Here is a 26,945-nt window from a genome sequence, read left to right as displayed (position 1 = left end):
GCCTGCAGACCTAATATTGACGACCTATCCTCCTGAGTACAGGCCATCAATTCTATAAAGCTAGATAGCCCCTTTAAGGTAAAACTATAAGACAATCTGGTTGGTGCAATGTGGTTGGTAAAAGTGAGAAAAGTTCTTTTACCCCTAACACAATTATGCAGGCACAAACACATGTCGATCTTATGTGCTGGTGAGACTTAGTGCTTGGTTACAAGTAGTGTTGAGCGAGCATGCCTGGTCAAGCCCCGTGGTGCTCAGGTGATTGGGAAAAAGTGGCCATACTCCTTCAATAACCGATAGCTCAACAATCATTCAGCCATAAGTTATACTATTACATTTTTCATTCTGATTTTTGTATATTTCGACCCTTGAAGGAATGTTTTAATGAAATATACAAGAAAATAGAACATTAAAACTATGGCGGTATGATGAAAGTAGCGGGACTTCCAATGTGTCCTGCAGAAACCTATTATATTTTTTTAGTTCTAATTTTTGTATATTTCGTTTAAACATACCTTTCAGAGACAAAATATACAAAAATTAGAACAAAAAAAAGTAATAAGCTAACCAGGCATCCTCCACTCTGCCTGGTTAAATGCTCAAGTCTCCCATTCATTTTAATTAAGTTCGGCACTGGAGTCCAGTACTTGAGCATTGAAAAATATTTGACTCGACTAAAGAGCATTCACGTAGTTAAGTGCTTGTTCAATAGTAGTTACAAGTCCACAACACTGGAGCCGCTGGATTGTTGCTGTCTTACAATACAAGGTACCTGACACTTCCCTATTGTCTCACTATTGACACCTGGGGAAATTGCCAACTAGTCTGTCTCTGAAAGTAAAAATTTGTTCTCATAGCCTTTGAAGAAGGCTCATACTAGGAACCTACCTGCCTTTTACTATTCCCAATAACTGTAAGGGTCCTACTACACGGGGCGATGATCAGCCTGTCAGGCTGCTCAGCCAATCAGAGGCCGAGGTGGTCACCGGGTTCGGGAAGCTGCGGAGCACAGGAGATAAGACCAGGAGTGGGAAGAGGTAAGGTATCAGGTGTTTAGGCAAGGGTTGCATGGACATCACTAACGATGTCCATGCAGCCCTCACTGCCCGATTATCAGACCGTCTAATAGGTCCAGTAAACAAGTGACGATTAACAGATCAGCGCTTGTTTACTAAAATGATCGGGCCATAGTTGGCCTGTGTAATTGGACCCTAATACAAGCATTTATCAATCAGTGCAGAGCTGCATCCTCACAGTGTTATGTGTCCACTTCCCTGCTGCCGTTTGGTTCCCTCTTATGTGCCCCTCCCCCCCCCCCCCCCCCCCAATACGTCATGCAAACAATTTTAGCATGTTTGGTTTGTCAATTGTCATGTTAGATCTACACTTGTTGTTGGACATCAATATACAGAAGGAATATAGATTTTAAATATGACCGTGCCTATAAGCCCAATGTGTGTGCATCCTGAGCAGTGCCCCCATAACTGTGATAAAGACATAAAAGTGTCAGCCAAAGTTAAAAATCACAACAATCTAGAAGCTTATGCTGCTCTGATGTGAATAAAAACAGTGTATAGTTATGAAGAGGAGGATGGGTTCACATAAGAATGCCTGGTGAATGCAGATCTTTGGGTGCAGAAGGTTTTAATTGTTGCTGTTTTGCATGTTAGAAGATTCATTGGGAATAAGAGCTTTCAATTATGCACAGACATTCTTTGTGTTTTCTATAGTTATATTCAGGTGGCTTCACCGTGGACCTATGGGATTGTGTGGGTGAGGAAGCAAAACGCTACAACCGAGAAGCCATTAGATTGTTTGCTGCATTGCACACATACACTGCATAACAAATGCTCTATTAAAGGAAGGAGTCGGACAAATTGGAAATTTTAATTCAAAACAATTTCTTAATACCAGTTAGATGTAAATGAACGGGCGACACGCTCAGCATCGGCAATCCGGTTGCGGCATAAAGTCAGGGTTTGGTTAATTAAGAGAGCGTTTTAAGCTTTCTCTAGTTTTACATGAAATAATGGAGTAATTAGTTTATGAAATATATTGAGCTGAAATATTCCATTCTTATTTCCACAATGAAAAAGTATCACCTATTCATAGACTAGGTAATAAGTATCTGATTTGGAGGGTCTGACCGCTGGGACCCTTATTGTTCCTATTTACCCCTGTTTGAATGAAGAGGTGATCTAAAATGCTGCTGGGACCCCCACTGATCAGGAGAATGGGAGATCCGAGTACCATTGATTGAATGGAGTGGAATATGCTCATGTCCTCGTCTGCTGCATTCAAACTTGATGAAACTGCATTAGATATATGTTTTACAATAGTTAAGTGATACTTATTAGTTTACTTAAAGGGATACTCTCTCTGGCAAATTATTATTATTATTATTTTATTTATTTATTTATTTCAAATCAATTGGTAACAGAAGGTTATATAGAATTGTAAATTACTTCCAGTACTTATCAGCTGCTGTATGGCCCGCAGGAAGTGGTGTATTCTTTCCAGTAAGGGTAAGTGAATTTACAGCAGGATCAAAGCAAAACGCTTCATTAGGATAGGCTGACAGCTTGTCAGGCAGTTGGCTTTGAAGTCTGTGCCACTCCGTGACACTCCTCCTCAGCTTCTGGGAAAAGCTGGATCCATTCCTGGGAAACAAAGCTGCTGGTCGATTCTAATACAGTCTGACACAGTACTCTCTGCTGCCACCTCTGTCCAGAGCAGTAGTAAAATCCCAATGAAAACCTTTACTGCTTTGGACAGGTCTTGTCATGGACAGAGGTGGCAGAAGAGAGCACTGTGTCAGACTGAAAAGAAAACACCACTTCCTGCAGGATATACAGCAGTTGATAAGTACTGGAGACCTGAGATTTTTAAATAAAAGTTATTTACAAATCTATGACTTTCGGGTACTAATGAATTAAAAAAAAATATATATATGTATTCCCCTTTGAGCGATAAATAATAATATGTGCAAGATACAATTGATACAAACAAACAGGTAGATGGAACATTTGTAGAGAAGCCAATGGCCTCTCTACATTAAGCTTTTGTACACCCTGAGCTAAGGCATCTGTATGGACTAATAATAAAAAGGCTTAGGGATGCGGTCTGGTGTCCACCTATACCAGTACATAGTAAGAAACAGCTATGTTAGGCCTCATGCACACTGAGCAAAAGGCCAGGAATTAGAGAAATCCGCTCTTAAATTCTGCTTGAAATTCCTCCCGTAAAAGGATTTAGGGCGGGTTCACACTACGGAATTCTCGCGGACAATGTCTGCGGAATTCCGTCAGCTGTCTGCCCGCACATCTGGGCGCCTTTCCGCCGGCCACATAGACACCATTCTATGGGCCGGCGTATTCCGCAATACGCTCAAAGAAGTGTCATGTCACTTCTTTTAGCGGATCGCCGAATACGCCGGCCCATAGAATGGTGTCTATAGAGCCGGCGGAAAAGCGCGTGCCCGTGCGGGCGGACAGCTGACGGAATTCCGCGGACATCGTCCGCGAGAATTCCATAGTGTGAACCCACCCTTGGGGTGTAAAGCAGATCTGCGGCAGAAAATTCTGCTTGGAAATTCTGCAGTGTGAACAACAGAGCGGAAATCCCATTGAACACAATGAGACATTGCTCTGTTCATTCTTTTACGGGAGGAATTTTAAGCAGAGGTTAAAGTTTGTGATGAGCCAGGTGTAGAAAGTTTAGTGGTTGCTATCTGTGTATAAAAGGGATACACTGAAGAAAAATAACTGTTTATAGTATAGGAAGTTATACAGATATGAAAATTATTTCTATTTAAAACTCTAAAGTCTTCCAGTGCTTATCAGCTGCTGTATGCCCTGCAGGAAGTGGCATATTCTTTCCAGTCTGACACAGTGCTCTGTACTGCCAACTCTGTCCTTGTCAGGAACTGTCCAGAGCAGGAGAGGTTTTCTGTGTAGATTTGCTACTGCTCTGAATAGTTCATAACTCAGACAGAGGTGGCAGCAGAGAGCACTATGTGAGACTGGAATGAAAACTTCCTGCAGAGCATACAACAGCTGATAAGTACTGGAAGGCTTGAAACGTTTAAATAGAAGCAATTTACAAAACTTTTGCACGAGAAGTTGATTTATTTTTCTCTACGGAGTACCCTGTGAAGACAACTTATAAGATATAACTCATGTCATGAGGGGGTCCAACACTTGGGGCCCATCTATTACCAAGATCAATGGGCCACCTCTGTGGCAGACTCAAGCCATCAACATATTACATGGAAAACCATCCATAAATATTAAAGGAAATGTCTGATGAGTGGTGGCTACCTCCAGCAGAGTCAGCTGTTTGCCAGGAGAGCCGGAAGCTGGATGGACGGTAACCAGCCAATCACTGTACCCTCTCCTATATGAAATGACTTGTCTGTGGTGTGGTTAATATAAAGTCCCAGTTTGGAACCACTATTAAAGTAGAAGCTTTATAATAACAATCTGTCTGGCTGCACATATCCTGATAGATGAACCAGAAAAATACAGCACAAATCACTGCTGACACAGCATGCGGCTATACGCTGAAGTAAAGCACTTGTATTCCAATAATGAATCCGACAGAGCATTGGAAGGAAATTGTAAAATCCACTCAGCCTTGTACATGTCAGGTCATTTTGTTTATGAAGGGGGTGTTACGGAAAAAGCCAACTATATTAGGTTACAGAATGGTAGCACTAAACGAAGGTAGGTGGCACTACCGCAACACAGTTCATGGTAGAAGGCTGGCTTCCAGTGTGAACAAGAGGCATGACCCTGGCGGTGCCAACTATCATTAAACAGTCATGTGAAACGTATCACGGAATAAAGAAGGAAATAGTTGCACTCACCAATCCGGTCTTCTTGAATCTTTATTTCTTACATGAAAAAGTAGAAAAACATAGTGCAGACATAACAGTGAGCAGACACTAAAAGCAGAGCGGTGACAGCTTGTTTCGCGCTCTACGGAGCTTCTACAGACCTTCCCTAACCACACACGTCAGCACGCTATTCAAATAGCTGACCATTGTCTATGACATGTGCATACATGTGAGATAAATCAAAGCAAGTGTATAATACAATTAAAAACCTGGGCATAAGTAGTCTAAAAACAATAATACTGAAGAGTGCTTAATTATCATAGTATAAATATTAAATGAGATTTAGGGGAGGTCTGTAGAAGCACCGTAGAGCGCGAAACAAGCTGTCACCGCTCCGCTTTTAGTGTCTGCTCACTGTTATGTCCACACTATGTTTTTCTACTTTTTCATGTAAGAAATAAAGATTCAAGAAGAGCGGATTGGTGAGTGCAACTATTTCCTTTTTTATTCCGTGATATATTAGGTTACAGATATAGGGGGAGATTTATCAAACATGGCGTAAAGTGAAACTGGCTCAGTTGCCCCTAGCAACCAATCAGATTCCACCTTTCATTCCTCCCAGACTTTGGAAAATGAAAGGTGGAATCTGATTGGTTGCTAGGGGCAACTGAGCCAGTTTCACTTTACGCCATGTTTGATAAATTTCCCCCATACACTTAATTTAGTGTTACTTTCATTGCACATATGGTAACCGGCTGATACATTCATAATCAGAATAGTTCCCCTTAGATGTGGACTGCTGGGTACTACCCACATGATCGCATTGCTGTTTATATAGTAGATGCGGTTTCTGAACATTACAGTTTTATCTAGGCAAAGTTTTAGATTGTTGCCCTAAGGTCTTCTGTATACATTTGTAATTGGTCCCATATGACATAGACAGCCCAAGGAGTGCCACCAGTGCACTTGTTAATGAGGCAAAAGTCTATGGAGCTTTGGCCACAATATGGTCTGTATAAGTTCATGTCCTTTGGCCACAATATGGTCTGTATAAGTTCATGTCCTTTGGCCACAATATGGTCTGTATAAGTTCATGTCCTTTGGCCACAATATGGTCTGTATAAGTTCATGTCCTTTGGCCACAATATGGTCTGTATAAGTTCATGTCTGGACTATGGCATCCATGGTCATATGCATTGGTCCATGGATTAGAATGGGTCCGATACAGTATGCAGGCCTTAAATTGTGCAAGGGATGTAATACCTGTATCGGCATATCCTGGCTAAAGGGGTTGTGGTTAGAAAATCTACAGCCACATATGCTATCCTATTAGGTAATGCTAAGTTGAAAGAGGGAAGAAATAGTAAAAAGCTAGTCTAGAGGAAAGCTCCACCTCTGCTTTACACAGTCATTTCATTGATGTGAATAGACACGGTGTAATACTTCATCTCCCCTGTGGAGGCACTGTGGGGAAACTGAAAAAATGAGTGCCAGGCTCTCCCACGGATTACAGCCAATCACTGAAGGCTTGTTGGCACCTAAGCTGCAGTTTGATCAGCATAAAACTATGCTCCTGCTGGTAACCGGCAATATTCTGATAAAAAAAACACTGTATTAGTGAAATTCATTTTTATGGTATATATTTGTATATATTTTCCAAACGTACATATACATTAAGTTTTATGTCTCCTAGAAGTCATAATGTAATCCTTAATTGCCAGCCTTTTCATTGATGTTAGTCTATGCATGCTTATGTATAATAAGGTTCAGTGATAAAACCGATCTAAGCGCATATCAATGATGTAATGGATTGCCATTTTGACCAGCTGGCCTTCCTATTATACCCAGTAATGAGCGTCTGTTCTCCTCTCGTTTCTAGGACAGTTTTCCAGCACGCTTCGGAGGCGTCCACTTTGTCAACCAACCCTGGTACATCCATGCTCTGTATACAATCATAAAACCTTTCCTTAAAGACAAGACACGGAAAAGGGTAAGACACAAAAACTCATGCAAGGCTGTATCCTGGACTCCCTCCAAGTCTCCAGAGACCCCCACGTAGTCCGTTTTTTCCTGGTGACCTCTGAGATTAAGACATATGGTGTGTTGTGGTCACAGCTGCGGATTGCAGATTGTCTGCTTCCGATCAATACAGCTATGGCAATGGATTATATTCAGTCAGAGTCTACGGGATGAGGGCATCTTTGATCTTTAGAAAGAACAGGAACTAACCAGTCAGAATCTCATTTGTGATATGAAGGAGAATATATTAAAAGGACTGGCAGCACTACAAGCTGTAATTACAGGCAATTGTATAAAGGTTCAGCTGCCGTATATAATGGAGCAGATCTCTGTACAGCAGAAGGTGCGCTGTTTTATCATTTCATTCTTTTCCTGCAGCTGTATCTGTCCAGCTTAGATTCTATTTTTCCTTCTCCTCTCACATTGAGTGTTTGGGCTTAGTATAGTTGGGGATAATCTTAACAATCTGATATCAGAACCCGTCATACTGTATAGCTTTATGTCAACACCTGTAAGTAGATTGGGAGGCTTCAATTTCTCTAAAATAATGGAAGTATAGAAATAGAATCATCCGACAGCTCACATATCCCCCCCCCCTCCCGTGCATCTCCCTTCCCGTGCCCTAGCATCTCCCTCAACCCCTCCCACCCCCTGCCATGCAGCAGGGTAAGCGGCAGATAAGGAGTGCTTTCCCCGCTGTTCAGCAACGGGCAGCACGGAGCAGGAGCAGGGAGATGAGCGCACAGGCACTGAGTATCACAGAGAGGGAGATGCACAGGGACTAGGCAGCATGAGGAGGGAGGGAGATACACGGGCACCAGGCAGCACAGGGAGGGTGATTCCACTACATATACTCTCTACATAGACTTCTTCTTCTATACTTCTACATATACTGTGCCCCCTGCTGGATCCTTCACGTATATTGATGGGGTCTGATGTCTGATATACCACCATATGTACATTAGTTTACATTAGGAATTTGTTTAATTCTCCTTTAATTAAAATAAGTACACTTGTAGCAGGATTCGTCAAGTTAAATATTTTTGCATATACAATCATTTAGCAAACTTTCCTGATATTCCCAATTATTCCCTCCCATTGTTGGCAGCCCATTGTCTAGGTTCACAGAAGAAGAGAAAATGCAACAGCTCATTGCTAATGCCAAGGCATAAACAAAATACAGTGGTACCTTGGTTTAAGAGTAACTTGGTTTAAAAGCGTTTTGGTTTAAGAGCTCACAGTTTTTCGAAATTGTGACTTAGTTTAAGAGCATTGCTTTGGTTTAAGAGCTCACTGTACTAAGTGGGGGCGGAGTGGGGGAGGGGCATGGCCTGCATAGCAGGGTCTACAGCCCTGTACTCTGACCCAGGAAGTCTCCTTCACCTTCTAAATCATAGCAGATCAACTTCAGGCTGGGGCTTGCATCAGGGGACAGGACTGTGGAGGTAATCTCTTCATAGCTGTAACCCCTCTCCCCCCGGACAGAGAGTGCTGCATGTATGTGCCCACATATGTCCTGTCATTCCTTCCTGCTCCCTGCTATCTCTATCAGTCCTGATTAGTCCATGCTGAACACACCCCTTCCCCATTGCTGTCATGTGACCACACAGACCTCTGACAGCAGCCCTGCTTCTGTATTTTAGCCTGTTGTACTACCCTATTGCGGGGATCTGCAGCTCCAACCTTTATCTAAAAACTGCTGCTGTTTCTTCAGGTTTATGCACTTACTATACATTATACTCCACATACTGATTGCTATACTGTACAGTAACTTATAATATGACACATTCAGCTGTTCATAAATGTTTGTTTCTTTGTTTTACATGTTAATCAGAATAACAAATCATTATTTTTGGGGTGTGGAACTAATAGTCGCAGTTCAATTATTTCTTATGGGAAAATTTGCTTTGGTTTAAGAGTGGATTTTGATTACAAGCACGGTCCCGGAACCAATTATGCTCGTAATCTAAGGCACCAATGTTCAAATATTACAATTGCAAAACTGCTATAAAAAAATAACAATGATGAGGTTCCCCTGGGAGTACACACAATAAAATCCTGCTCTATAGATATTAAAAAATGAGTATCTTAGCAAACCATTTGATCAAACAGAGTGAACCATGTCACCACGTTAAGGACTCCTCAGAGACGTGGTCCCTACTCTAGCATTCTTACACTAGAAATGGCCTCTACTGGGATAACAATAAGCCTACAATGGGCAGATAGGATCCAAATAATCTCTATTTACAGCACCCACAGGACATGGGTGGAGTGCAAAGGAACAGGAGGTAGCCACACCCCCACATACAACTAAAAAAACAAAACAAAAAAAAACAGAAATTGGCAGCACCCCTATGTCTTTGTTCACACTATAGGTTGCACGCTGCATGTTGCTAAAGTACAGACAAAAAAAAAACACAGAAAGTGCAACAGCAACATACAGGTGCAAATGTAGGTTGCTGTTGCGTTCTCTGTTTTTTTTTCTGTACTTAAGCCATGTGCAGCGTGCAACCTACAGTGAAAACAGAGGCATAAAGGTGCTGCCAAATTTTTGCTCTTTCCTGTCATTAGCCTGGGACAGGCCAGAGTATAGTGTAGGTGCATCCCGTATATGGGGCCACCTTACTGTGGTGGGATAGTATGCTTTATTTGCAAATGGTAAGCCAAGAGCCTTTCAAATACATTTTATATAGCAGTTTTGAAAATGATTCTGGAGTGAATTGAAACGTTGTATCCTGCACCTTATTGATGGAATAAACCTCTTCACTACATGCTGGTGTGCTGTGGACTCTTGTTGCTCTGTGTTTCGGGATCCTCTGCCAAAGGACTTTCTCTGCTCAGCACCCTCCATTTAGCCCTGGATGTGCGTCTGTTACCATGCTTTATATAGCAGTTTTGCAATTTTAATATTTGTATTGGGCTTATGTCTTGGCATTGGCATTGGCAGCGAGCTGTTGCATTTCCTTTTTTTGTGTGTCTGCATTACAGCCATGGCAACGTGATCCTGCATAGTGTGAATGGTGCAGATGTGGAGTTGACCAAGAGTTTTTTGCATTTTTGTCTTTGTGCATTGCTTAGATTACCGACCACCACTCTGCTCTAAAAGTAGTGGTCTTGTTAATACATCTACATTTCAGCTATATATACACCAGCCAGACCGCTGCTTTTAGTGTAGAGAAGTGGTCTGTAACCTAGACAACCAACTGTCAACAATGAAAGGGAGAGTGCAGCATATAAGGAGAAGACTAGTTTGCGAAATTAATGTGTTTGCAAAAATATTTATCTTGACCATCCCTACAAGTATACCTATGTTAGCTGTGATTGGAATACCTCTTATTGGTTTCCTCTCTAGTTCTCCATGGTCTTTGTTTGCAATTTTTTAATTATTTTGTAGCATTTGGCTGGATTTACACAGTATTTTAGTCAGTATTTTTAGTCAAAACTAGTAGTGGACCACCCAACACTTTTTCTGTGTTTTGGACCCACTTCTGGTTTCTGCTAAAACTGTTGATCAAATGCTAAACAAAACTCAGAGAATTCAGTCTTTATGTGCAGAAATATCCCCAAAATACATAAAAGGGGGGGGGGTACATAAAACAGGAAAACACAGTTACAGCTGGTATATATATGGCAATAACATTAAGGGTACGTTCACTCGTACCAGATCCACAGCGGATCCACAGCAGATTCCTGCTCCGGCTTGCTTCGGGGCTCCCGGTGTCTTCACGTCCCGCTCAGCCAATCAGTGTGCTGCTGCGGGGCATCGCACTGATTGGCCAAGCGGCACATGCCAAGAACCCCCCGAAGCAAGCCGCAAACCACACCTGAACTGGAGACAGGAGTGGTGCCGTCTCTGGAAGAAAGTGTCCATGTTTTTGTATCACTGGATAACCCCTTTAAACTACATGTGACCTGTCAGGCATTTTCTCAGGGTATTTACTGAAATTCAGAGGGAAAAATAGATATGGAGTTGTTTTTCAATTATAAAACAAGTTTGTGCCTCAAAAAAACACTTAAAATTTCTTTGTAAAGCTAGGTTCACAAATTGGGTGCCTCAGTATCAGTTCTGCCCAAAATACTGGACAGATTAGAGCAGCACAAATCATTTTTATGTCCAGTCAACTTTTTTTTTTTTCCCAGTTCTTCTGCTCCAATGATGGAAAAATAATGCAAATTGGAACCGGTCCTAAACATAGCCAAAAGGGGATGGTGGGGAGTATTAGGCCATGTTCACATGCTGGCCAGGTCACGGAGAGGCCGGTCTCTGAAAAGATTATCCCGGCTGGTACTGCATCCGTGCGTGCCCACAACAGAACTCTTCACAGCACACTATGAAGCTTGCACTGACATAGTTTTCTACGGCCGCAGAAAACTGACGTCAGTTGTTTGCGGCACCGTGAGGGATCCCGGCCGGAGCGTATACTATGTGTATACGCTCCGGGATCCCATAGAAGGCTGGGAAACGTATCTATTCGTTTAAACTTTGGTCGTTGTTGCAGATTGCAACAACGGCCGTACTTTTACGTTGTGTGAACATAGCCTTAACCTTAACCTGCACTTGTATACCGGTATATATTAAAGAGCAGGAAATCACAAGAGGTAGTGATTGACTCTGGGGTAACCCTAGACGCAAGGATTGAGTGGAAGCAATGCATTATGTAAATCTGTGAGGGTATCTGTATATAGTATAGGCTCAATGTTACTTTTGGGTATGGTACTTATTAATTCCATATTAGTATTATGGTTGTTGTGTGCATAAGGCATTAGTGATCAGATGTCGTCTCACGTTGTCATCGCTCTACAAGAAATCCCATGTCGTTTAGGTTGTGACAGCGCCATGACAGGTGTCTGCAGCCATATTCACAGATTTATCCTCTAGAAAATAGATTGCAAATAGCTTTACCATTCTTCTCATTATTTTTTGTTACACTGTTACAGTCAGTAGATAGAGTTCTACCTCTGGAAGACATGACATTATCATGCTGAAAGGAATGTAGGAGGAAAGAAAACACAATTGCAGAGAAACACATTCAATAGAAGGGATTAGCAGCACAACAAGACAATAAATAGAATAATTATTGCCAGCAAACAATTTCGAGTAATTCCAGACAATCCTCCTGTAACATTGTAGATGTTTTATTATTTCTATTTTTCAGATTTTCCTCCATGGTAACAATCTTAACAGTCTGCACCAGCTGATCCACCCAGAATGTTTACCATCTGAGTTTGGGGGTACACTGCCACCGTATGATATGGGGACGTGGGCGAGAACTCTGCTTGGTCCGGATTACAATGATGAGAACGAGTATACTCACACTTCTTACAATGCCATCCATGTGAAGTGTCCGCCTGCCAGCCTAGACAGAGATTGTTCGCCAAAATACATGAAAAGGTAATTACGTTCTGTGTCTACATCGAGAAATTCACCATTATTAAAGGGAATCTGTCAACTGCTATTCAAGTTACAAACTGCTGACACTGTTAGATAGCCATTAGGATAAGGAGACACATGGTACCTTTCATATATCTGTCTGTACCCTTAGAACATAGAAAAATGCCTTTAGTATATAATTTGAAGAGTCAAAGAGGCTTTCCCAAGCTCCTGAAATGCAGCAAGCTGTAGCACTTCCTCCCTCCCATGCCTGATCCTGCTTAAAGGGGTTTTCCAGTGAAAAAAAAAAAATCTGTGGCAGAAAGTTTAATAGATTTGTAATTTACTCCTATTTAAAAAATGACAAGTCTTCCCATACTCATAAGTAGGGATGAGCAAAACCGGCTGAGGTTCGGGTTCGTATGAACCTGAACTCTTGGCTTCTGATTCCTGCTGTCTGCCGGCTCCGTGGAGAGGGTGGATACAGCCTGAGGACCGCCTAGAAAACTGGGATACAGCCATAGCCATAGGCTGTATCCCAGTTTTCTAGGCGGTCCTCAGGCTGTATCCACCCTCTCCACGGAGCCGGCAGACAGCGGGAATCAGAAGCCGAGAGTTCAGGTTCATACGAACCCGAACCTCAGCCGGTTCGCTCATCCCTACTTATAAGCTACTATATGTCCTGCAGGAAGTGTTGTTTTATTTACATTCATACACAGTGCTCTCTGCTGACACCTCTGTCCGAGACAGGAACTGTCCTGAGAAGGAGAGGTTTTCTATAGGAATTTGCTACTATTCAGGACAGTTCCTGACATGGACAGAGGTGGCAGCAGAGAGCACTGTATCTGAATGTAAATAAAACAACACTTCCTGCAGGTCATACAGCAGCTTATAACTGTGGGAAGACTTGAGATTTTTAAATAAGACTGAATTACAAATCTATATAACTTTCTGACACCAGTTGATTTGAAGACTCAGCTTCCAGGTGTCAATTAAATAGAGGAAACATTACAGCCTGCCGCAGATCAGGAGTTTGGGAAAACCTCTTTGACTCTTTGAACCCAAGAATAAAAGCAATTTTCTACATCCTGGAAGCACAGATGGCTATATGAAAAGTAACATGTGACTCCTTGTCCTCACAGCTAACTAATAGAGTCTGCAGCTTAGAACGCCTGTTACAGCTGACAGATTCCCTTTAACGAACATCAATACTTTAATCCTTTATATAATAATAATTTACCATGTATAAAACGGGCAATGTACATCAATGTTTAGCAGTTTTTAGAGATATGAGAATCAACGGTTCCTATCAGTGTGGAGCAGAGATGTCAAACTGTTCGGGTTCGGCAACATTCTCTGAACCGGAATGTTCGGCATTTGATTCCCGGCGGCTGCAGAAGTTGGATGCCGCCCTACAGAGTCCTGGAAAACATAAACGCAGCCATAGGCCTCTGTGCACGCTGCTTGTACACGGCTGTTACTTGTGCAGAAGGCCTAAAAATTACTACATTTGCAAAATACATACAGTAAATATCTCTTAAATCATAGATAGTAGCACAAATGTCACACGCTGCTCTGCTCGCCTAATAAAATAATAAGAGCTATTTCCATGTGATTGAGGTAGTGCTGAGATCTCAGTAATGACATTTTATCCAGGATGTAAGTTATATTGCCTGAAGGACACAAGATCAACAATCTTCAAGCTGCTTTGATATCCTAGTGTAAATTGTTCCTTGTTATTGGGCTGTAAGAATAGACATGGGTGGCTAAGCTTCTTATTAGGAGTTGTAGGTCAATTTCTTACCAGTTTACAGTATGGTTCCTGTCATTTCCATCCTTAGGTTCATTTACGTGTCATTTGTCTTTCTCCTACTTGTACATTTATAATCATTATTGTTTCTTAGGCTATGATTTTGTCCGTAACATGTACAATTAGCACGAGATGAATCATTCTTGACGCTGATTATTATGATGGTTTTGTCGAAACAATAAGAGACAGATAGAGTAATAATAACATAGAGGATGATTTATTTGAATTACAGTAAATTCATTCTCTTCAATAATAAAATAAAATAAAATTAAAAAAACCTCATTGACAGAAATAGACTAAGCGGGATATTCATGAAGGCTGTGCCACTGACATACGCCAGGGAGCAGGCGCAGATTCGCCCCTTCTCCCCGGCGTACGCCAGCTGTATCCCCCGCTTGCCTGATGGGTCTCCTCCGGCACCAGATTTACCATGATTTATGCCTGCTCACGCCTCTTAGTGAATCTGGTGGGGCAATTGGGGACAGGGCCTAATTTAAGATCAGCGTATGAGTACGTTGGTCTTCATAAATGTCTCCCTAAATTTCTAGTTCTAGTAGTAGCTGGTTCCAGGGTTACTGTTCCACCACAGTAGAACTTGGTTATTTAGTGGAGATTTACTATTAGGATTTACTTGTGCTATATTATTTGAGATTTATCCCCGTATTTGTATGGCCATTACATTTGTGTTTCTTTTATATGGGACAAATAATGCTGCCTGACTGTTCCAAGTTGGAGTACAAAGAACAAAAGTCTCTATTTTACTGTAGTTTTAGTTTGCAGGATGTATTTGTAAATCAGTTAATGGATCCTATTCATTTGTATGGGTCATACTGCTGCCAAAATGTATCACTTTGCCACAATGAAAAGATATAAAACTAAGAACACTGATGTGGGCATCACCTTTAAATGTATCTGCATGGTCAGGACTTGGATAGACTGTGTTTCTCTGAAAATAAGCCCTAGCTTCATTTTGTAGGATCTTTGGAGTAACCTTTAAACGTCAGCCCTACTCCAAATATAAGCCCTAGTTACAGTCAGCTGACCAGATCCCTGACACTGGGTGCTGACCAATCAGTGCAAGACTTGTTATGCCCCACCCCCACTTGCTCAACACAAGCTGCAGGGGAGGGAGAAGTTGTAAGAAAATGCACAATAGGGGACATTGAGTATGGGGGTGTGTGTGTGTGGAGGGTACATGCGCCAACTACAGAGGGGGGAGGGAGGTAAGTATAAAGTATGGGGACTACCTGCAGAGGGGGATGTATACACTATGGTTGGGGCAGCTACAGAGGGGGGAGGGAGGTATACTGTATAGGAGCCCATACTGTGGAACATACAGTAATGGCGGCTATCTAGCCCTATAAAGTGGGGCTACATTGTAGGGGCATACAGTGTTTTCCCAAAAATAAGACCTACCCCAAAAATAATCCCCAGCCCATGTTTCAGAGGAAAAAATATATATAAGACACTGTCTTATTTTTTGGTGAAACACGGTAGTTGGATAACTGCCACTCACTCCAATACAGGCCATCAATGTATGGGGGATTCAGCAAAGGCTAATGCAGGCTTGGGTTGGTTTAGGTAGTTAGGGCACCTGGGGCAATAGCAAGCATGGAAATGGGAGCTGCAGCAGGATGGTACTGTTAAAGGGACAGTAGAATGGGAAGTCTTTTTTTAGAGAGTGGGAAATGGTCATAGTCAGGATCATGGTCAAGGGGATTTAGAAATGGTCATGGTTGGAATCATGGTCAGTGAGAGTGAGGAATGGTTATGGTTGAGATCATGGTCAGAGAGAGTGAGGAATAGTCATGGTCAGGGAGAGTGAGGAATTGTCATAGTTGGGATCATGGTCAGGGAGAGTGAGGAATTGTCATAGTTGGGATCATCTTACATTGTCAAGGTGGTTTGGGTCAAATGGAAAAGAAAAGGAAATGTATCTCCCATGTCACTGGCTGTAACTGTACTGTATTCACTTACATGGTCTGCAGATCAAACGCCCTATAAAATAAAGAACGTGCCCCTGATCTCCACCTGTCTCCTTTCGACCAATAGACACAAAGCCTATACTGTAAAACAGTGCTATTGCACACGCCAACATGGTGCATCATCTTTGATGTATATAATGTAGCATGACAGAAAGTAAATGGAAGAAAGGAACCATACACTCCCCAGCTGTACTGTAGCCTGCAGCACAAGATATAAGCGTGGTTCAGCAGTCGCAGCTGTGACTTGCAATCAGATTAATGGCATTGACCTACACCAAGGACATGCTCGCAATTAAAATAGCAATCCCATTTATTATTCCACCACACAGCGCTCTAAGTAGTTTACATTTTGAAGAGTACTCAGCGGAAATCTCGCTTGTCATATATTTCTAGGGGGGTTTCAAGTGATAATCATGTATATAAGAGCCTTTACAAAAGTTAGTATAAAGGTACATTGTAAGGTAATGGTGTGGCAGAGGTCCCTAAAAAAGGTACTGCTAAAGAGAGTAGCGTGACTGAACTGATAGGCAGCACAGTGGCTCAAAGGTTGCAGCACTGAGATCCTGGGTTCACTTGCCACCAAGGACAACATCTGCAAGGAGTTGACACATTCTTCCTATAGAAACAGGTGAATTTAGACTGTGAGTCCTAATGGGGACAAGGACTGATTTGAGCAATGGAAAGCTATAAACAGTGCTGTGGTATAAGGTATTATTAATTTATTCTCTCTCTTTTCTCATGAATGTTTCATGAATCTTCCCTAGATACATGAGCAGGGTCGGATCCAGATATATGCAGGCCCTTGGGCGACAGAGCCTTGGTGGACCCCTTTCAGTGCACTTTAAACAGCAGCAGTAAAACAGTAGAAATTACTGGCATCTAAAGTAATTGTTTGGAAGCTTTCAACTTTGGTATTTCAAAGGTTAAAAGCAGTGGGTGAAGCGAGCAAGAATAGTTGGCATATTGGGGTATAACAGTTCACCATGCATTGTGGTTTTAGTCACAGTATGTGGATGGGATTTGTTACTATGTCATATACTATACTGCTACTGTACATCACAGCTGGTCAGTCATGTGGCCATCAGTTGTATGGGCAGCTTTACTCATAACTACAATCATGTCGGCAGTGTCAGTAAGTAGTGATTGGTGATAATAAGAGGTGCTGGCAGCAGGAATATAGTCATTGATGCAATGCTACAATAGTTGATGGGGGGAGAGGGTAAATTTCCTATGTGACTGCCTACCCTTTGCCCCATCTCTGGTCAAAAGGTATTGGCTATATGAAGTTTCACATTTCCTAGTTTTATGTATACAGCTACCATGTGTCTGCATGGTTATGAAAGAAAAACCAACCTAGCAGATACAATAGTGCTTGAACCCTTCAGAGTTTTTGCATAAATTTTACCTTAAATGGACACCGTCACCCAAAATTTTTTTTGATGTCATAGAGACATATAAAATGTTTTTATCTCAGCTCTTCGTGTTCTCTCAGGGCTCTGTGTCATGTAACCAAGATGGACACATAATGGGAGTCTATAGGGCCCGTAGACACACAGTTGGGAGAGCAGACCGCTTGTTCTCCTAATCAGTCATGGTCTGAATACTCAGATCATGGCCGAAAAAAACTTTCACATGTCTCTGACAAACAAAGTGTTGTGAGGGTTAGGTGTAAACATACCCTAACAGAGACACAGAATGGGAAGATATTTTGTAGCCTTTTTTACAAAGTCTGTTTGTTGAGTCTGGCCTTTTATTTTTATTGCTATAACAGAACAATCTCTTTGATGCTCTGTAATAAAGTTGGTGCTTTTCATACCGATAACAGATTGTCAATAGTTATTTAACTTCGCAGTGATGCACTTTTGAAGCATTACGAGATCCGAGGCCATTATATAGTGATGTTCTAATTCCCTCAGATGAATTAGCCACATTTTCTTGCTATATTCTGACCTTCACATGAGTTAGATTTCATGGTTGCATAATTTAGAAGATCCTTTGAGTTCTGCAATATAAATCAAACAGCAGAATTTATTAGCAGCATTAGCCTCCATTGGCGAGATGTAGACATTTGATCTCATCAAAGCTTTATAAGACTAATTAGGTAATTAACAGAACTCATACTATCAATGAACCCTCACCCTCCGCTGTGCAGAAGGCTCCCTCCCTATCCCTGTGCTACATGGTCGGGAAATAAATTGAAATAAACTGCAGTGGACTAACATGATATGATCTGGACCACTGGAGTTCCATGGAAATTAAAGTTCTTGACATGTTTTTAAAAGCAAAAATCTGTAGCACAACCCCCATTTACCAATGAGAAATTTGTAATGTGTTCTTGCGTGGCAGAGCCCCCATAGGAGCCAGAGCACCCCCTAGAACAGAGAACTTGGTGTGGCTCTTAGATGGTAATCCTATAGCATCACACACAATGTCACAATGGAAGCCATTTGGTTATGCCTTGGCTATGGCTAGATTTCTATCACTCTGCTGGCAGACTAGAGGCCAAACGTGATGTAGAAACTGTACGCAAACTCTTAAAAAATGCTGTATACCTTCCATATGACATTTATAACACAAACATCTTTCTAAGATGACCCCCCTGTCATAAAAAAAACTGTTCACATTTTGCAGTTTTTGACAAATTTTGATCAGCTGGACAGTTGTTCTGGGTGTTCAAAACCCCACTGAATTCTAAAAGGAGCCAATAGGCATGCAGTTTCCAGCTCACTGCCTTTTCCATCTCACTGCACGAGCAGTGGGACAGAGATAGTATCAAGATGGGGAGTCTGAGAGATCAGTGGGTCCAAACATTCAGACGCCGACTGATCAAAACTTTTGTCTCTGTGACATGTCCCTTTGACATGTGACAAGTACACTTTAAGTGACAGAAAGATGAGTGAGCATGGTATAAAGAGTATAGTACTCACTCAAGTATCGGGCTACTTGGTGCTTGATAATCCAGCGATTACTGCATGCTGCTCAGGTGCTCGTTAACAAAAAGCTTGTTGAAAGGCTGCTGGAAAAGAAAAATTCATGGGGGAGGAGCGGCGAAAGTATACTTACCACTCTGGTCTTACGTTTTCACTATTGCTACTCGGCCAAAGTCTAAGATGAGACAGATAGAAGGACAGGAGCGGTAAGTATACTTTCCCCACTTTTGCCCCCCTGCCCACCACCACCACCTGCAGAGCACAGTCTGGGTCCCAGAGCCCCCAGAGGGTTCATTTGAGATTAACCAGATACCCTCCGCTCTGTTCAGGGGCACCTAGTTAAATACTCGAGTCTTCCATTGTGGTTAATGGGGCTCTGACTTGACTCGAACACTCGAGCATTGAAAAATACTCGACCCGAGTAACAAGCACTTGAGTATTTTGGTTCTTGCTCATCTCTAATTAGCCCCATCAGGACCCTGGTGTAATTTCTACCTCTGTACCCCCAGTAGTTGAATTATTTATGTTTCAGTAATGATCCAGTATTGAGGTTGTCGCTAGTAAGAACAAGACAAATCAAGAACTATTCCAGAGGAAGTCCTGTGAACAGGACGGAACGCGTGGGACACCACTGGGCCGTAGTTACTGGTTACTTGCCTCTCCCCCTCTGTCCTTTACCACTTGTTTCCTGGTCATATGTGTTTTGTTTCATTTAGGTGCTGTATGGTTTTTTGTCTCAACACTTTCCACCTTTGTCACATTTTCCCTGTGCTTACATATAACTGCCAAATACATTGGCTTTCATTTGTATAAGGGGATATGTTACAGGTTTGGTAGGGGCTGGTATATTACCATCTTTTATGTTCCATCCATCTTCCATGCACTTGCACTTTGTCTGTATATACCTTGGCTCATGTTTTGTATTTCTGACCAGAATCCTTTTGGTGATGATGGACTAGTATCATGTTATTAGATAGGGTATCATGTTGTAATATTAATTGCACACCATGAAACAGTTTCATGGTGTGCAATTAATATTACAACATGATCTATTGATGTTCTAATTGTACCCAATAGTGTGCACAGATATAATACTACTGTTATTAGATAGGGTTTGAGACATCTATCTGGAGTACATTGTTCTCCTCTACTGGCCCTGAGTACATGACTACAATCATGGTCTCTTGTTCTGTTTTTAAGTGTTTTTAATCCTTTTCAAGTGTTTCTTTTTTGTTTCATGGTTTGTTAAATAAAGATATTTACATTTATTTCTACTTTGGTGTGCCATTGCCCTTATTGCATACTTACTTCTGTTCGTTTCCAGTGCTTTGCTTAAGAATGTTTTTTCAGTCTGGAGAACTGTACTCACCACAGTCCATTTCATACATAGTACTCAGTAAGTATGACATTTGCTTATTTCTTGCAGGTCTCAATCAGTGGTAGAGCCCGGCACTCTGATGCATGAGGACCACAGAGACAGTGAGAACACACAGCCGCTACTTGCCCTGGACTGATCTCCCGGACATCACTGCAATCACTTTATAATTCACCAATGGGTCTTTTTTTTTCCCTTCCTTTCTTCCTTTATTTATTTTTATTTTTTTTCCTGTCACTTTGCAAAATGCTCACCAGCTACTTGCACAAAGTGCAAAGACTTGTTTGATTTCATTGCCATAGTGCCAACAAGCAGGAGCAACTTTATAACTGTGAAGTTTCCTTTACTGCCAAAAAGGACCCAAACAAAGTGCATTAGAGCCTTCCATATAGTAAGACATATATTGTACTGCCTAATGTAAAAGAAATATATTATAGGGTACATTTTGTCTAGAAAAAAAGCTTATATGGTCAGTATTTTTCTACCACGTCTTAGGGACCCATGGGGTTTCATTAGTTTACCAAGTAAATCACCAGCAGAAAGTTGGCAAAATATAACAAAGCTAAACAAATCTGAAGTCACAATTATGAATCTATTATAAGATATCGGGTTAGTTGTAAGAAGTATTTCCCCTACACATTGTAATAGGTTTTTATTTTATTTTTTATTTTTTTTTTTCAGAACTTGATTAGGAATTGTTCCATCCCTGTTTTATTGAATTTGTATTGAATGTTATTTGTATCAAAGCAAATCTGTTCACCTGTACACAAGTTCGATTGAATGTATTCAGGTTTACCTGATGGATACTTGTTTTCAGTGTTTCAAGGATGAGGCCCTGTTTAGGTGGTTCACACTATACACTACACATTAAAGGACATTGCATTGATATTGTATACGTTATTTTGTAATTGCTTATACTATTTTATATAAAGCTGCATTCAAAGCCTCTGTTGGGCTTGTCAACATAACTTCTTTTATACCTTGTATGGCTAGGTTCACACTATGTAAAAATGACGGCCGTCATTGTGCAAATAACGTCCAGTAATAACACGTTATTTGCGCAGTGACAGCCGTTGTTGTGAAAGACGGACATCATTTTTACATAGTGTGAACCTAACCTATGACATAGCTTAGTTCTCTACGCTACTCAGGCATCTGAGAATAAATTTGTACAGCATTACATGTGAGAATAATGTGGCATGTGTCAGAGGCAAACAATGGGAAATCCTCTCAATGCGCACCCTGATGTACACCGCTGTTTTACAGAGGATTTTAAAAAGGAGAAGTCTGGCCGTTTTGAAAATTCATCAGCCGGCAGGGGCAGGGGCGAATTTGACAACGAGTACACACTTACCTCTCCCCATGCCTGCGGTGAGCGATGGGACCGGCCTCTGAACCCCTGACGGAAGGCATTTTTCCTTGAGTTGTGATGACGCCAGGACTTGGGGAAAAATGCCTGTCCCACTCCAGTCACTGATTGGCTGAGTGACCAGTCCATCAGCTGGGTTGTAACGTGTACACCCTGGAGATCCCGTAGCCACTCACCTCGGGCACGGGGAAAGGTTAGTTAATACGTGTTATAAAATTCTCCCTTGCACCTGCCGGCTGGCGGATTTTGGAAATGGCCAGACTTCTCCTTTAAGCATGCAAGAATAGGTCCACGTGCAATAGCTAAGTTAGTGAATAAAGTTTACTTAAGTGATAGAGATAAATACAAAGAAGAAATGCAACAAGACAAAGGAAAAATTGCAAAAAGATACAAAGAAATAAACATAATGTAGCAAGACAAGATATAAAGTCTTACACTGGTCCATCGGGGAGAGGCCTTCTGTTGGACAGTCAAGAAACACCTGTATTTGAGAGAAACTTCATTTCTAAACACTTGCATAGTTCGATGGCAAGGAATCACACCTAAACGGTAATGTTCCAAAGCCCCCCCCCCATGCTTACGTGAACTGTGTGTCTGTAATCCCTCTCCCTTCTCAAACCTTTCACAAAGAACCTACACCTTATGCCTGCCTGTCCCCTTTAGATTTAAACAAGCACAGATCAACCTAAACAAGACATACTAAACCATAAGGGTCATATTATATTGCATGAGCGGCTTAGTAAATGACCGCTGATCTTTTTGATTGGTGCTTGTTTACTGAGCCTATTACATGGCTCAGTAACTGTGCGGCCAGAGAGCTTGGTACATCATTAGTGTGGGCCTTTGCTTTAATCAGCCATCAGTCACACATCCTCAATTACAGAATGATTATTAAGCATGCCAGGACAGCCCAATCAGGCAACAAATAAAATGCTTATCACTGGCCCTATTACATGGGGAATATCAGCCGGTTTGGCCAATAATCATCCAGTGTAATAAGGCCTTACAAAATGTGGTCTAGTACCTGTCTGTACCAGATAGCTGACGAGAGAGACCCACAAGATGGCCAACATAGGAGACAGTGAACAAAGAAGGCATAGTGAATAGAGAAGAACGAGCCTCAAGCACTCTGCATTTGATTACCAGTTGCTGAAGAAACTGGATTCAGGCCTAAATCTGCTTGGAAAACATGGATACATTCTATGCCTCTATCTATGTTTTCCAGGCAGTCTTAAGGCCCTATTACATGGGCCAATTCAGAGTAGCAAGTCAGCGCTTGATTGCTCCTCGTTCCCCCCTCTCTGATGGTGCTATTACACACGCCAACAGCGACCAGTTAAGTGCAGGGGGGCTGGGGAACTGCGGAGGATCTAATCTAATCAAAGAGATAGCGTCAGGCTAATGCCGCCACTCCTATTGCACGTAGCGACGGCAGCAGATCGTTGCAAGGTTGATCGTTTGTGTTTCAGCCTGTTGAAAGACAACAATTAGCCGACATGGTCTCTGATTGTCTTCTGGTGATTATCGGCCGTAACGGACAATATATGCTGATAATCGCTTCACGCAATAGGGCCTTTGGGGCTGCATCCAACTTCTTCAGCCACTGGTAATCAAATGCAGAGTGTTCAGGGTCAGATGAACCCAAGCATGCCCAAGGTTCGCTCATCTCTGATACCACCACCACACCACCAGGTGGAGAAAACTTTATAGCTAAGTATGTCCTGCTGCCTCACATCTGTTTGCTTCTTTTTATTTTGTTGCACTTGTTACTTTGTATTTATCTAACTATATCTTTTCACTTAGCTGTTGTACGTGTACCTATTTTTTATTCATTCTTAGAGTCTGCTATAAAAAAGCTGCAAACGCTCTGTGAATAGACCCTAGGTTTCTGATACTTAAAAATACAAGGCATTTGAGGAATGAGAAGAGAAAATACATAAATACAATGAGCTCTTTGAGCACTACTATTGGCCAAAATATTTATTTTTTATGTAATTTTAGCCAATAGAAGAATAAATCTGTCTCTTTAATATGCTGGCTAACCTGGGGTCACACATGTGGACAGATGTGCTTTAGGTTTCACACACACATAGGCACAGACTAATAAAAAGAGAGCCTCCCACCAAAAAATAAATAAATAAATAAAAGTCGTAACAAAACCAGTAAATGTTACAAAATAAAAAATGCCAACAAAAAGCATTTAAGTCATTGGGATCAGTGGGCCTCCCTCAATAAACCTGGTCTCCCATTAGCAACCAATACAAGATTATCTTGCATAGTGTAAACATGCTTTGGGAAAAAAAAAGCTGGACTGTGATTGCTTATGGGGAACAAAGTAGTGCAAAGTTTCACTGTCATTATAACTTTCTATATCAACAGAAGATGTGATATAAAGTTTGTAATTTATTTTCATTACTTGGTTTTTTTTTTGTTTAGTTATGATGCTGTAAAACAAAGCTGAACTTACCAGAAATCCAGGTCCAGTCTCCAGAAGGCAGATTTTCCGACTTGTGCTGGTTGTAAAAAAACAGACTAAACACAGGAATTCTGGCCAGTACAGAGAGTCACGGCTCAATGTGTCCATCAATCACTTGACTGCCTTCTCTCTGTGAGCGCTCAGATGGCCTGGGATACACAGGACTTCCTATATTTAGACTCTTTGGGGGGGGGGGGGGGGGTGTCAGAACACAGGAAGTGCTGTGTTTTCCAACATAAAATAAATAATGATTCTGCAAACTTGTTCTATATGACATCTACTGTTGATTTAGATTCTTTAAATTATAACGATAGGTACACTTTAAATCATCATTGAAAGAGATGCTTTTAATGGACCTCGAACCTTGTCGAACCTGCCGCATTTGATTTCCGATGCCTTCCCGGTCTGTGGGGAAGGAGGAGAAAGCCCGGGTACTGCCTGGAGTTCCAAGATTTAGCCTAGGTAATAGGCTGTATCCCGGAATTCCAGGCGGTACCCGGGCACTCTCCTCCTTCCCCACGGACCGGGAAGGCATCGGAAATGATCTGATCACTGGCCCTTTTACTTGGCCCATGTAAAAGCACCTTTAAGGAGCTCTGAACAGTTGACTACAGGTTCCTTTAAAGGAGAAGTCTGGCCAAAATATAACCAGTTTCTCTGGGGTTCTGGTGTGGCCACAACCTGGTGGGAAGCATCTGCTAAGCCAGTCAGTGACTGCAGCAGTGTCCCGCCCTAGTCACTGATTGGCTGAGCAGGAATTCCTGAGCTAGATCGTGATGTGGCAGGAGGGGGAGCTGCAGGAGGCCGGTAGCGGTCAGGGAGCAGTGATGCAGCACTGCGGGGGCACAGGAATGGGTAAGTATTCATTCTTTAGTATGTTCCTGCTCTGCCGTGACTGCTATGTATTTTGTGTTTTGCCTGGAATTCTCCTTTTAATGTGAAAATCAATTTGTAAAGCGTTTTCTCGAACTTTTGATATTGATGGCTTAGCTTTAGGATAGGACATCAATATCAGATCGATCTGCCCTCACAGTCAGCTTAGTGAATTGCCTGTGGTACTCTGGGTGCTCTTTGTTGTTTATCAGATGCTCATTTGGCAGTGCCTTCCCAGCCAGGCCACATAAACAATCCTTGCATCGTTTGTGCAGCCATTTAAGTAAATTGCTATCAGCACACATCCCGTTTACACAGGATAGGATCAGCATTTTCCCGCTCATTGGCTGATTGCTGACACTTTTATGCAGGCAGATTATTGGCTGAATAAACATTTCTAAGAACACTCGAAGCCATAGTCAGCCTGTGTAAATGAGCCTTTAGAAAAAAGCCAATGTCAAAGTCTTAGAAAACTGATCAAACCCTTTGTAACCCTATTTACCATAACATCAAAGATCCAGCCATACACATCGCTAATGCACCCTCAATTCCTGTGAATAGTCAGTAATTTTGGGTGCCTGTATAACGCAATGGGTGATATAAATTTTCTCATTGGGCTTTAGTGATCATGTATCTGGATTCCCGGTCACAGTCATGGTACTGTATTATGTTCTAAGCTATATGAAGAAGGAACTGTATGCTGACCTCATGATACATATGAACAATCACTGACTGGGGGAATAAAGTTAGTAATGTGAACAGTAAAAACATGGGAAATAGTTGTACATTGGATCTGTACACAGTGTGAATGAGCTTTTAGTCCTTTAAACATGTGACCACCATCTAGAATTATCTGTATTTTAAATGTGAACAGGTTCCATTATGACAATTTAAGGGTTAATTCAACAGTTATATCTCAAGTGCCAAAGATTCTATTTGCTTTCCTTTTATTTGCAATGTTCCTCACCATGTAATAAAATTTATGCTATTAATCATTAGCCTTTGATTTTTTATTTTCTTTAATGTGCCAGCCCAAAGGCCTACAGTATACTGTGTGAATATAATGACTGATGTATACAATTTTTATTATTATTTTTATTATTATTTACAATGTTTTATCACAATGCAAAGTTAGAGAAGCAAATAAAAATGACAGCTTTGTTCGCACCAAGTTACAGCAGTAAGTGAGATGTATACATTGGCATACTGTAAAAAAAAAAGTACACATACACAATCCTCTAGATCCATGAAAAATCTAAACTTCATTGTGTATCAACAGCGTAAAACCAACACATTTCAGAAGCCTTACATTGTGGTTAATCATAGTTCTCCAAAATATTATGGTGTGTGCCCCAAATAATACTGCACATTGTCTTCACCCATACAATTTACATCATAACTGCATGTTTCTTAGCACATTGTGTCCCAGATATGAAATGCTGCACACCACATGGTCCTTTTTCATATGTGGGACCCCCTGCTTCCTTGATATAAATTACATGGATGTATACAATGTGCAATATTGTTTAGGGCCCGTTCACACTACGGAATCAGCGCAGAGATTCCACTTGGAATCCCCACTGCCGGACTTCACGCCAGATCCCACCTGCTCTTTCTTTCAATGCGAGGCCTCGCGCGCCTTAACTCTCTGCAGTTTTCTGCTCAAAGAATTGACATGTCAATTCTTTTCGTGGAGAGGTGGGTTCTGAGCGGAATCTCCACGCCGATTCCGTAGTGTGAACGGCCCTAAGGATGATTAAGGATGCTCTAAGGCTTCTGAAACACGTCAATGTGCAGCGATATACAAATAAGTTATTCCACAGCACAAATGAGCAGCAATTTTCAGAACAAAAAAGACACAGTAGAACTTGAGTGGAGTCAAAGGTGAGCCACCAGTGTA

General features: G+C 41.6%; 1 protein-coding gene across 1 annotated transcript in view; it reads left to right on the top strand.

The window, feature by feature from the left end:
• CLVS1 (clavesin 1) overlaps positions 1 to 21,533 on the top strand; it is a 43,491-nt gene extending 21,958 nt beyond the window's left edge. Inside the window, exons 3-5 of the mRNA XM_069960008.1 lie at positions 6,717 to 6,827; positions 12,013 to 12,248; positions 20,379 to 21,533. Of these exons, the coding sequence (XP_069816109.1) occupies positions 6,717 to 6,827; positions 12,013 to 12,248; positions 20,379 to 20,466 (435 nt within the window). The 3' untranslated portion in view covers positions 20,467 to 21,533. The remainder of the gene's footprint in view (positions 1 to 6,716; positions 6,828 to 12,012; positions 12,249 to 20,378) is intronic.
• Positions 21,534 to 26,945: the final 5,412 nt, after the last annotated feature.

Source organism: Dendropsophus ebraccatus, chromosome 2 (genome assembly GCF_027789765.1).
Source record: "Dendropsophus ebraccatus isolate aDenEbr1 chromosome 2, aDenEbr1.pat, whole genome shotgun sequence".
NCBI lineage: Eukaryota > Metazoa > Chordata > Amphibia > Anura > Hylidae > Dendropsophus > Dendropsophus ebraccatus.
Note: the sequence above shows the minus strand (reverse complement) of the source record. Positions and strands in the feature narration are given on the sequence as shown.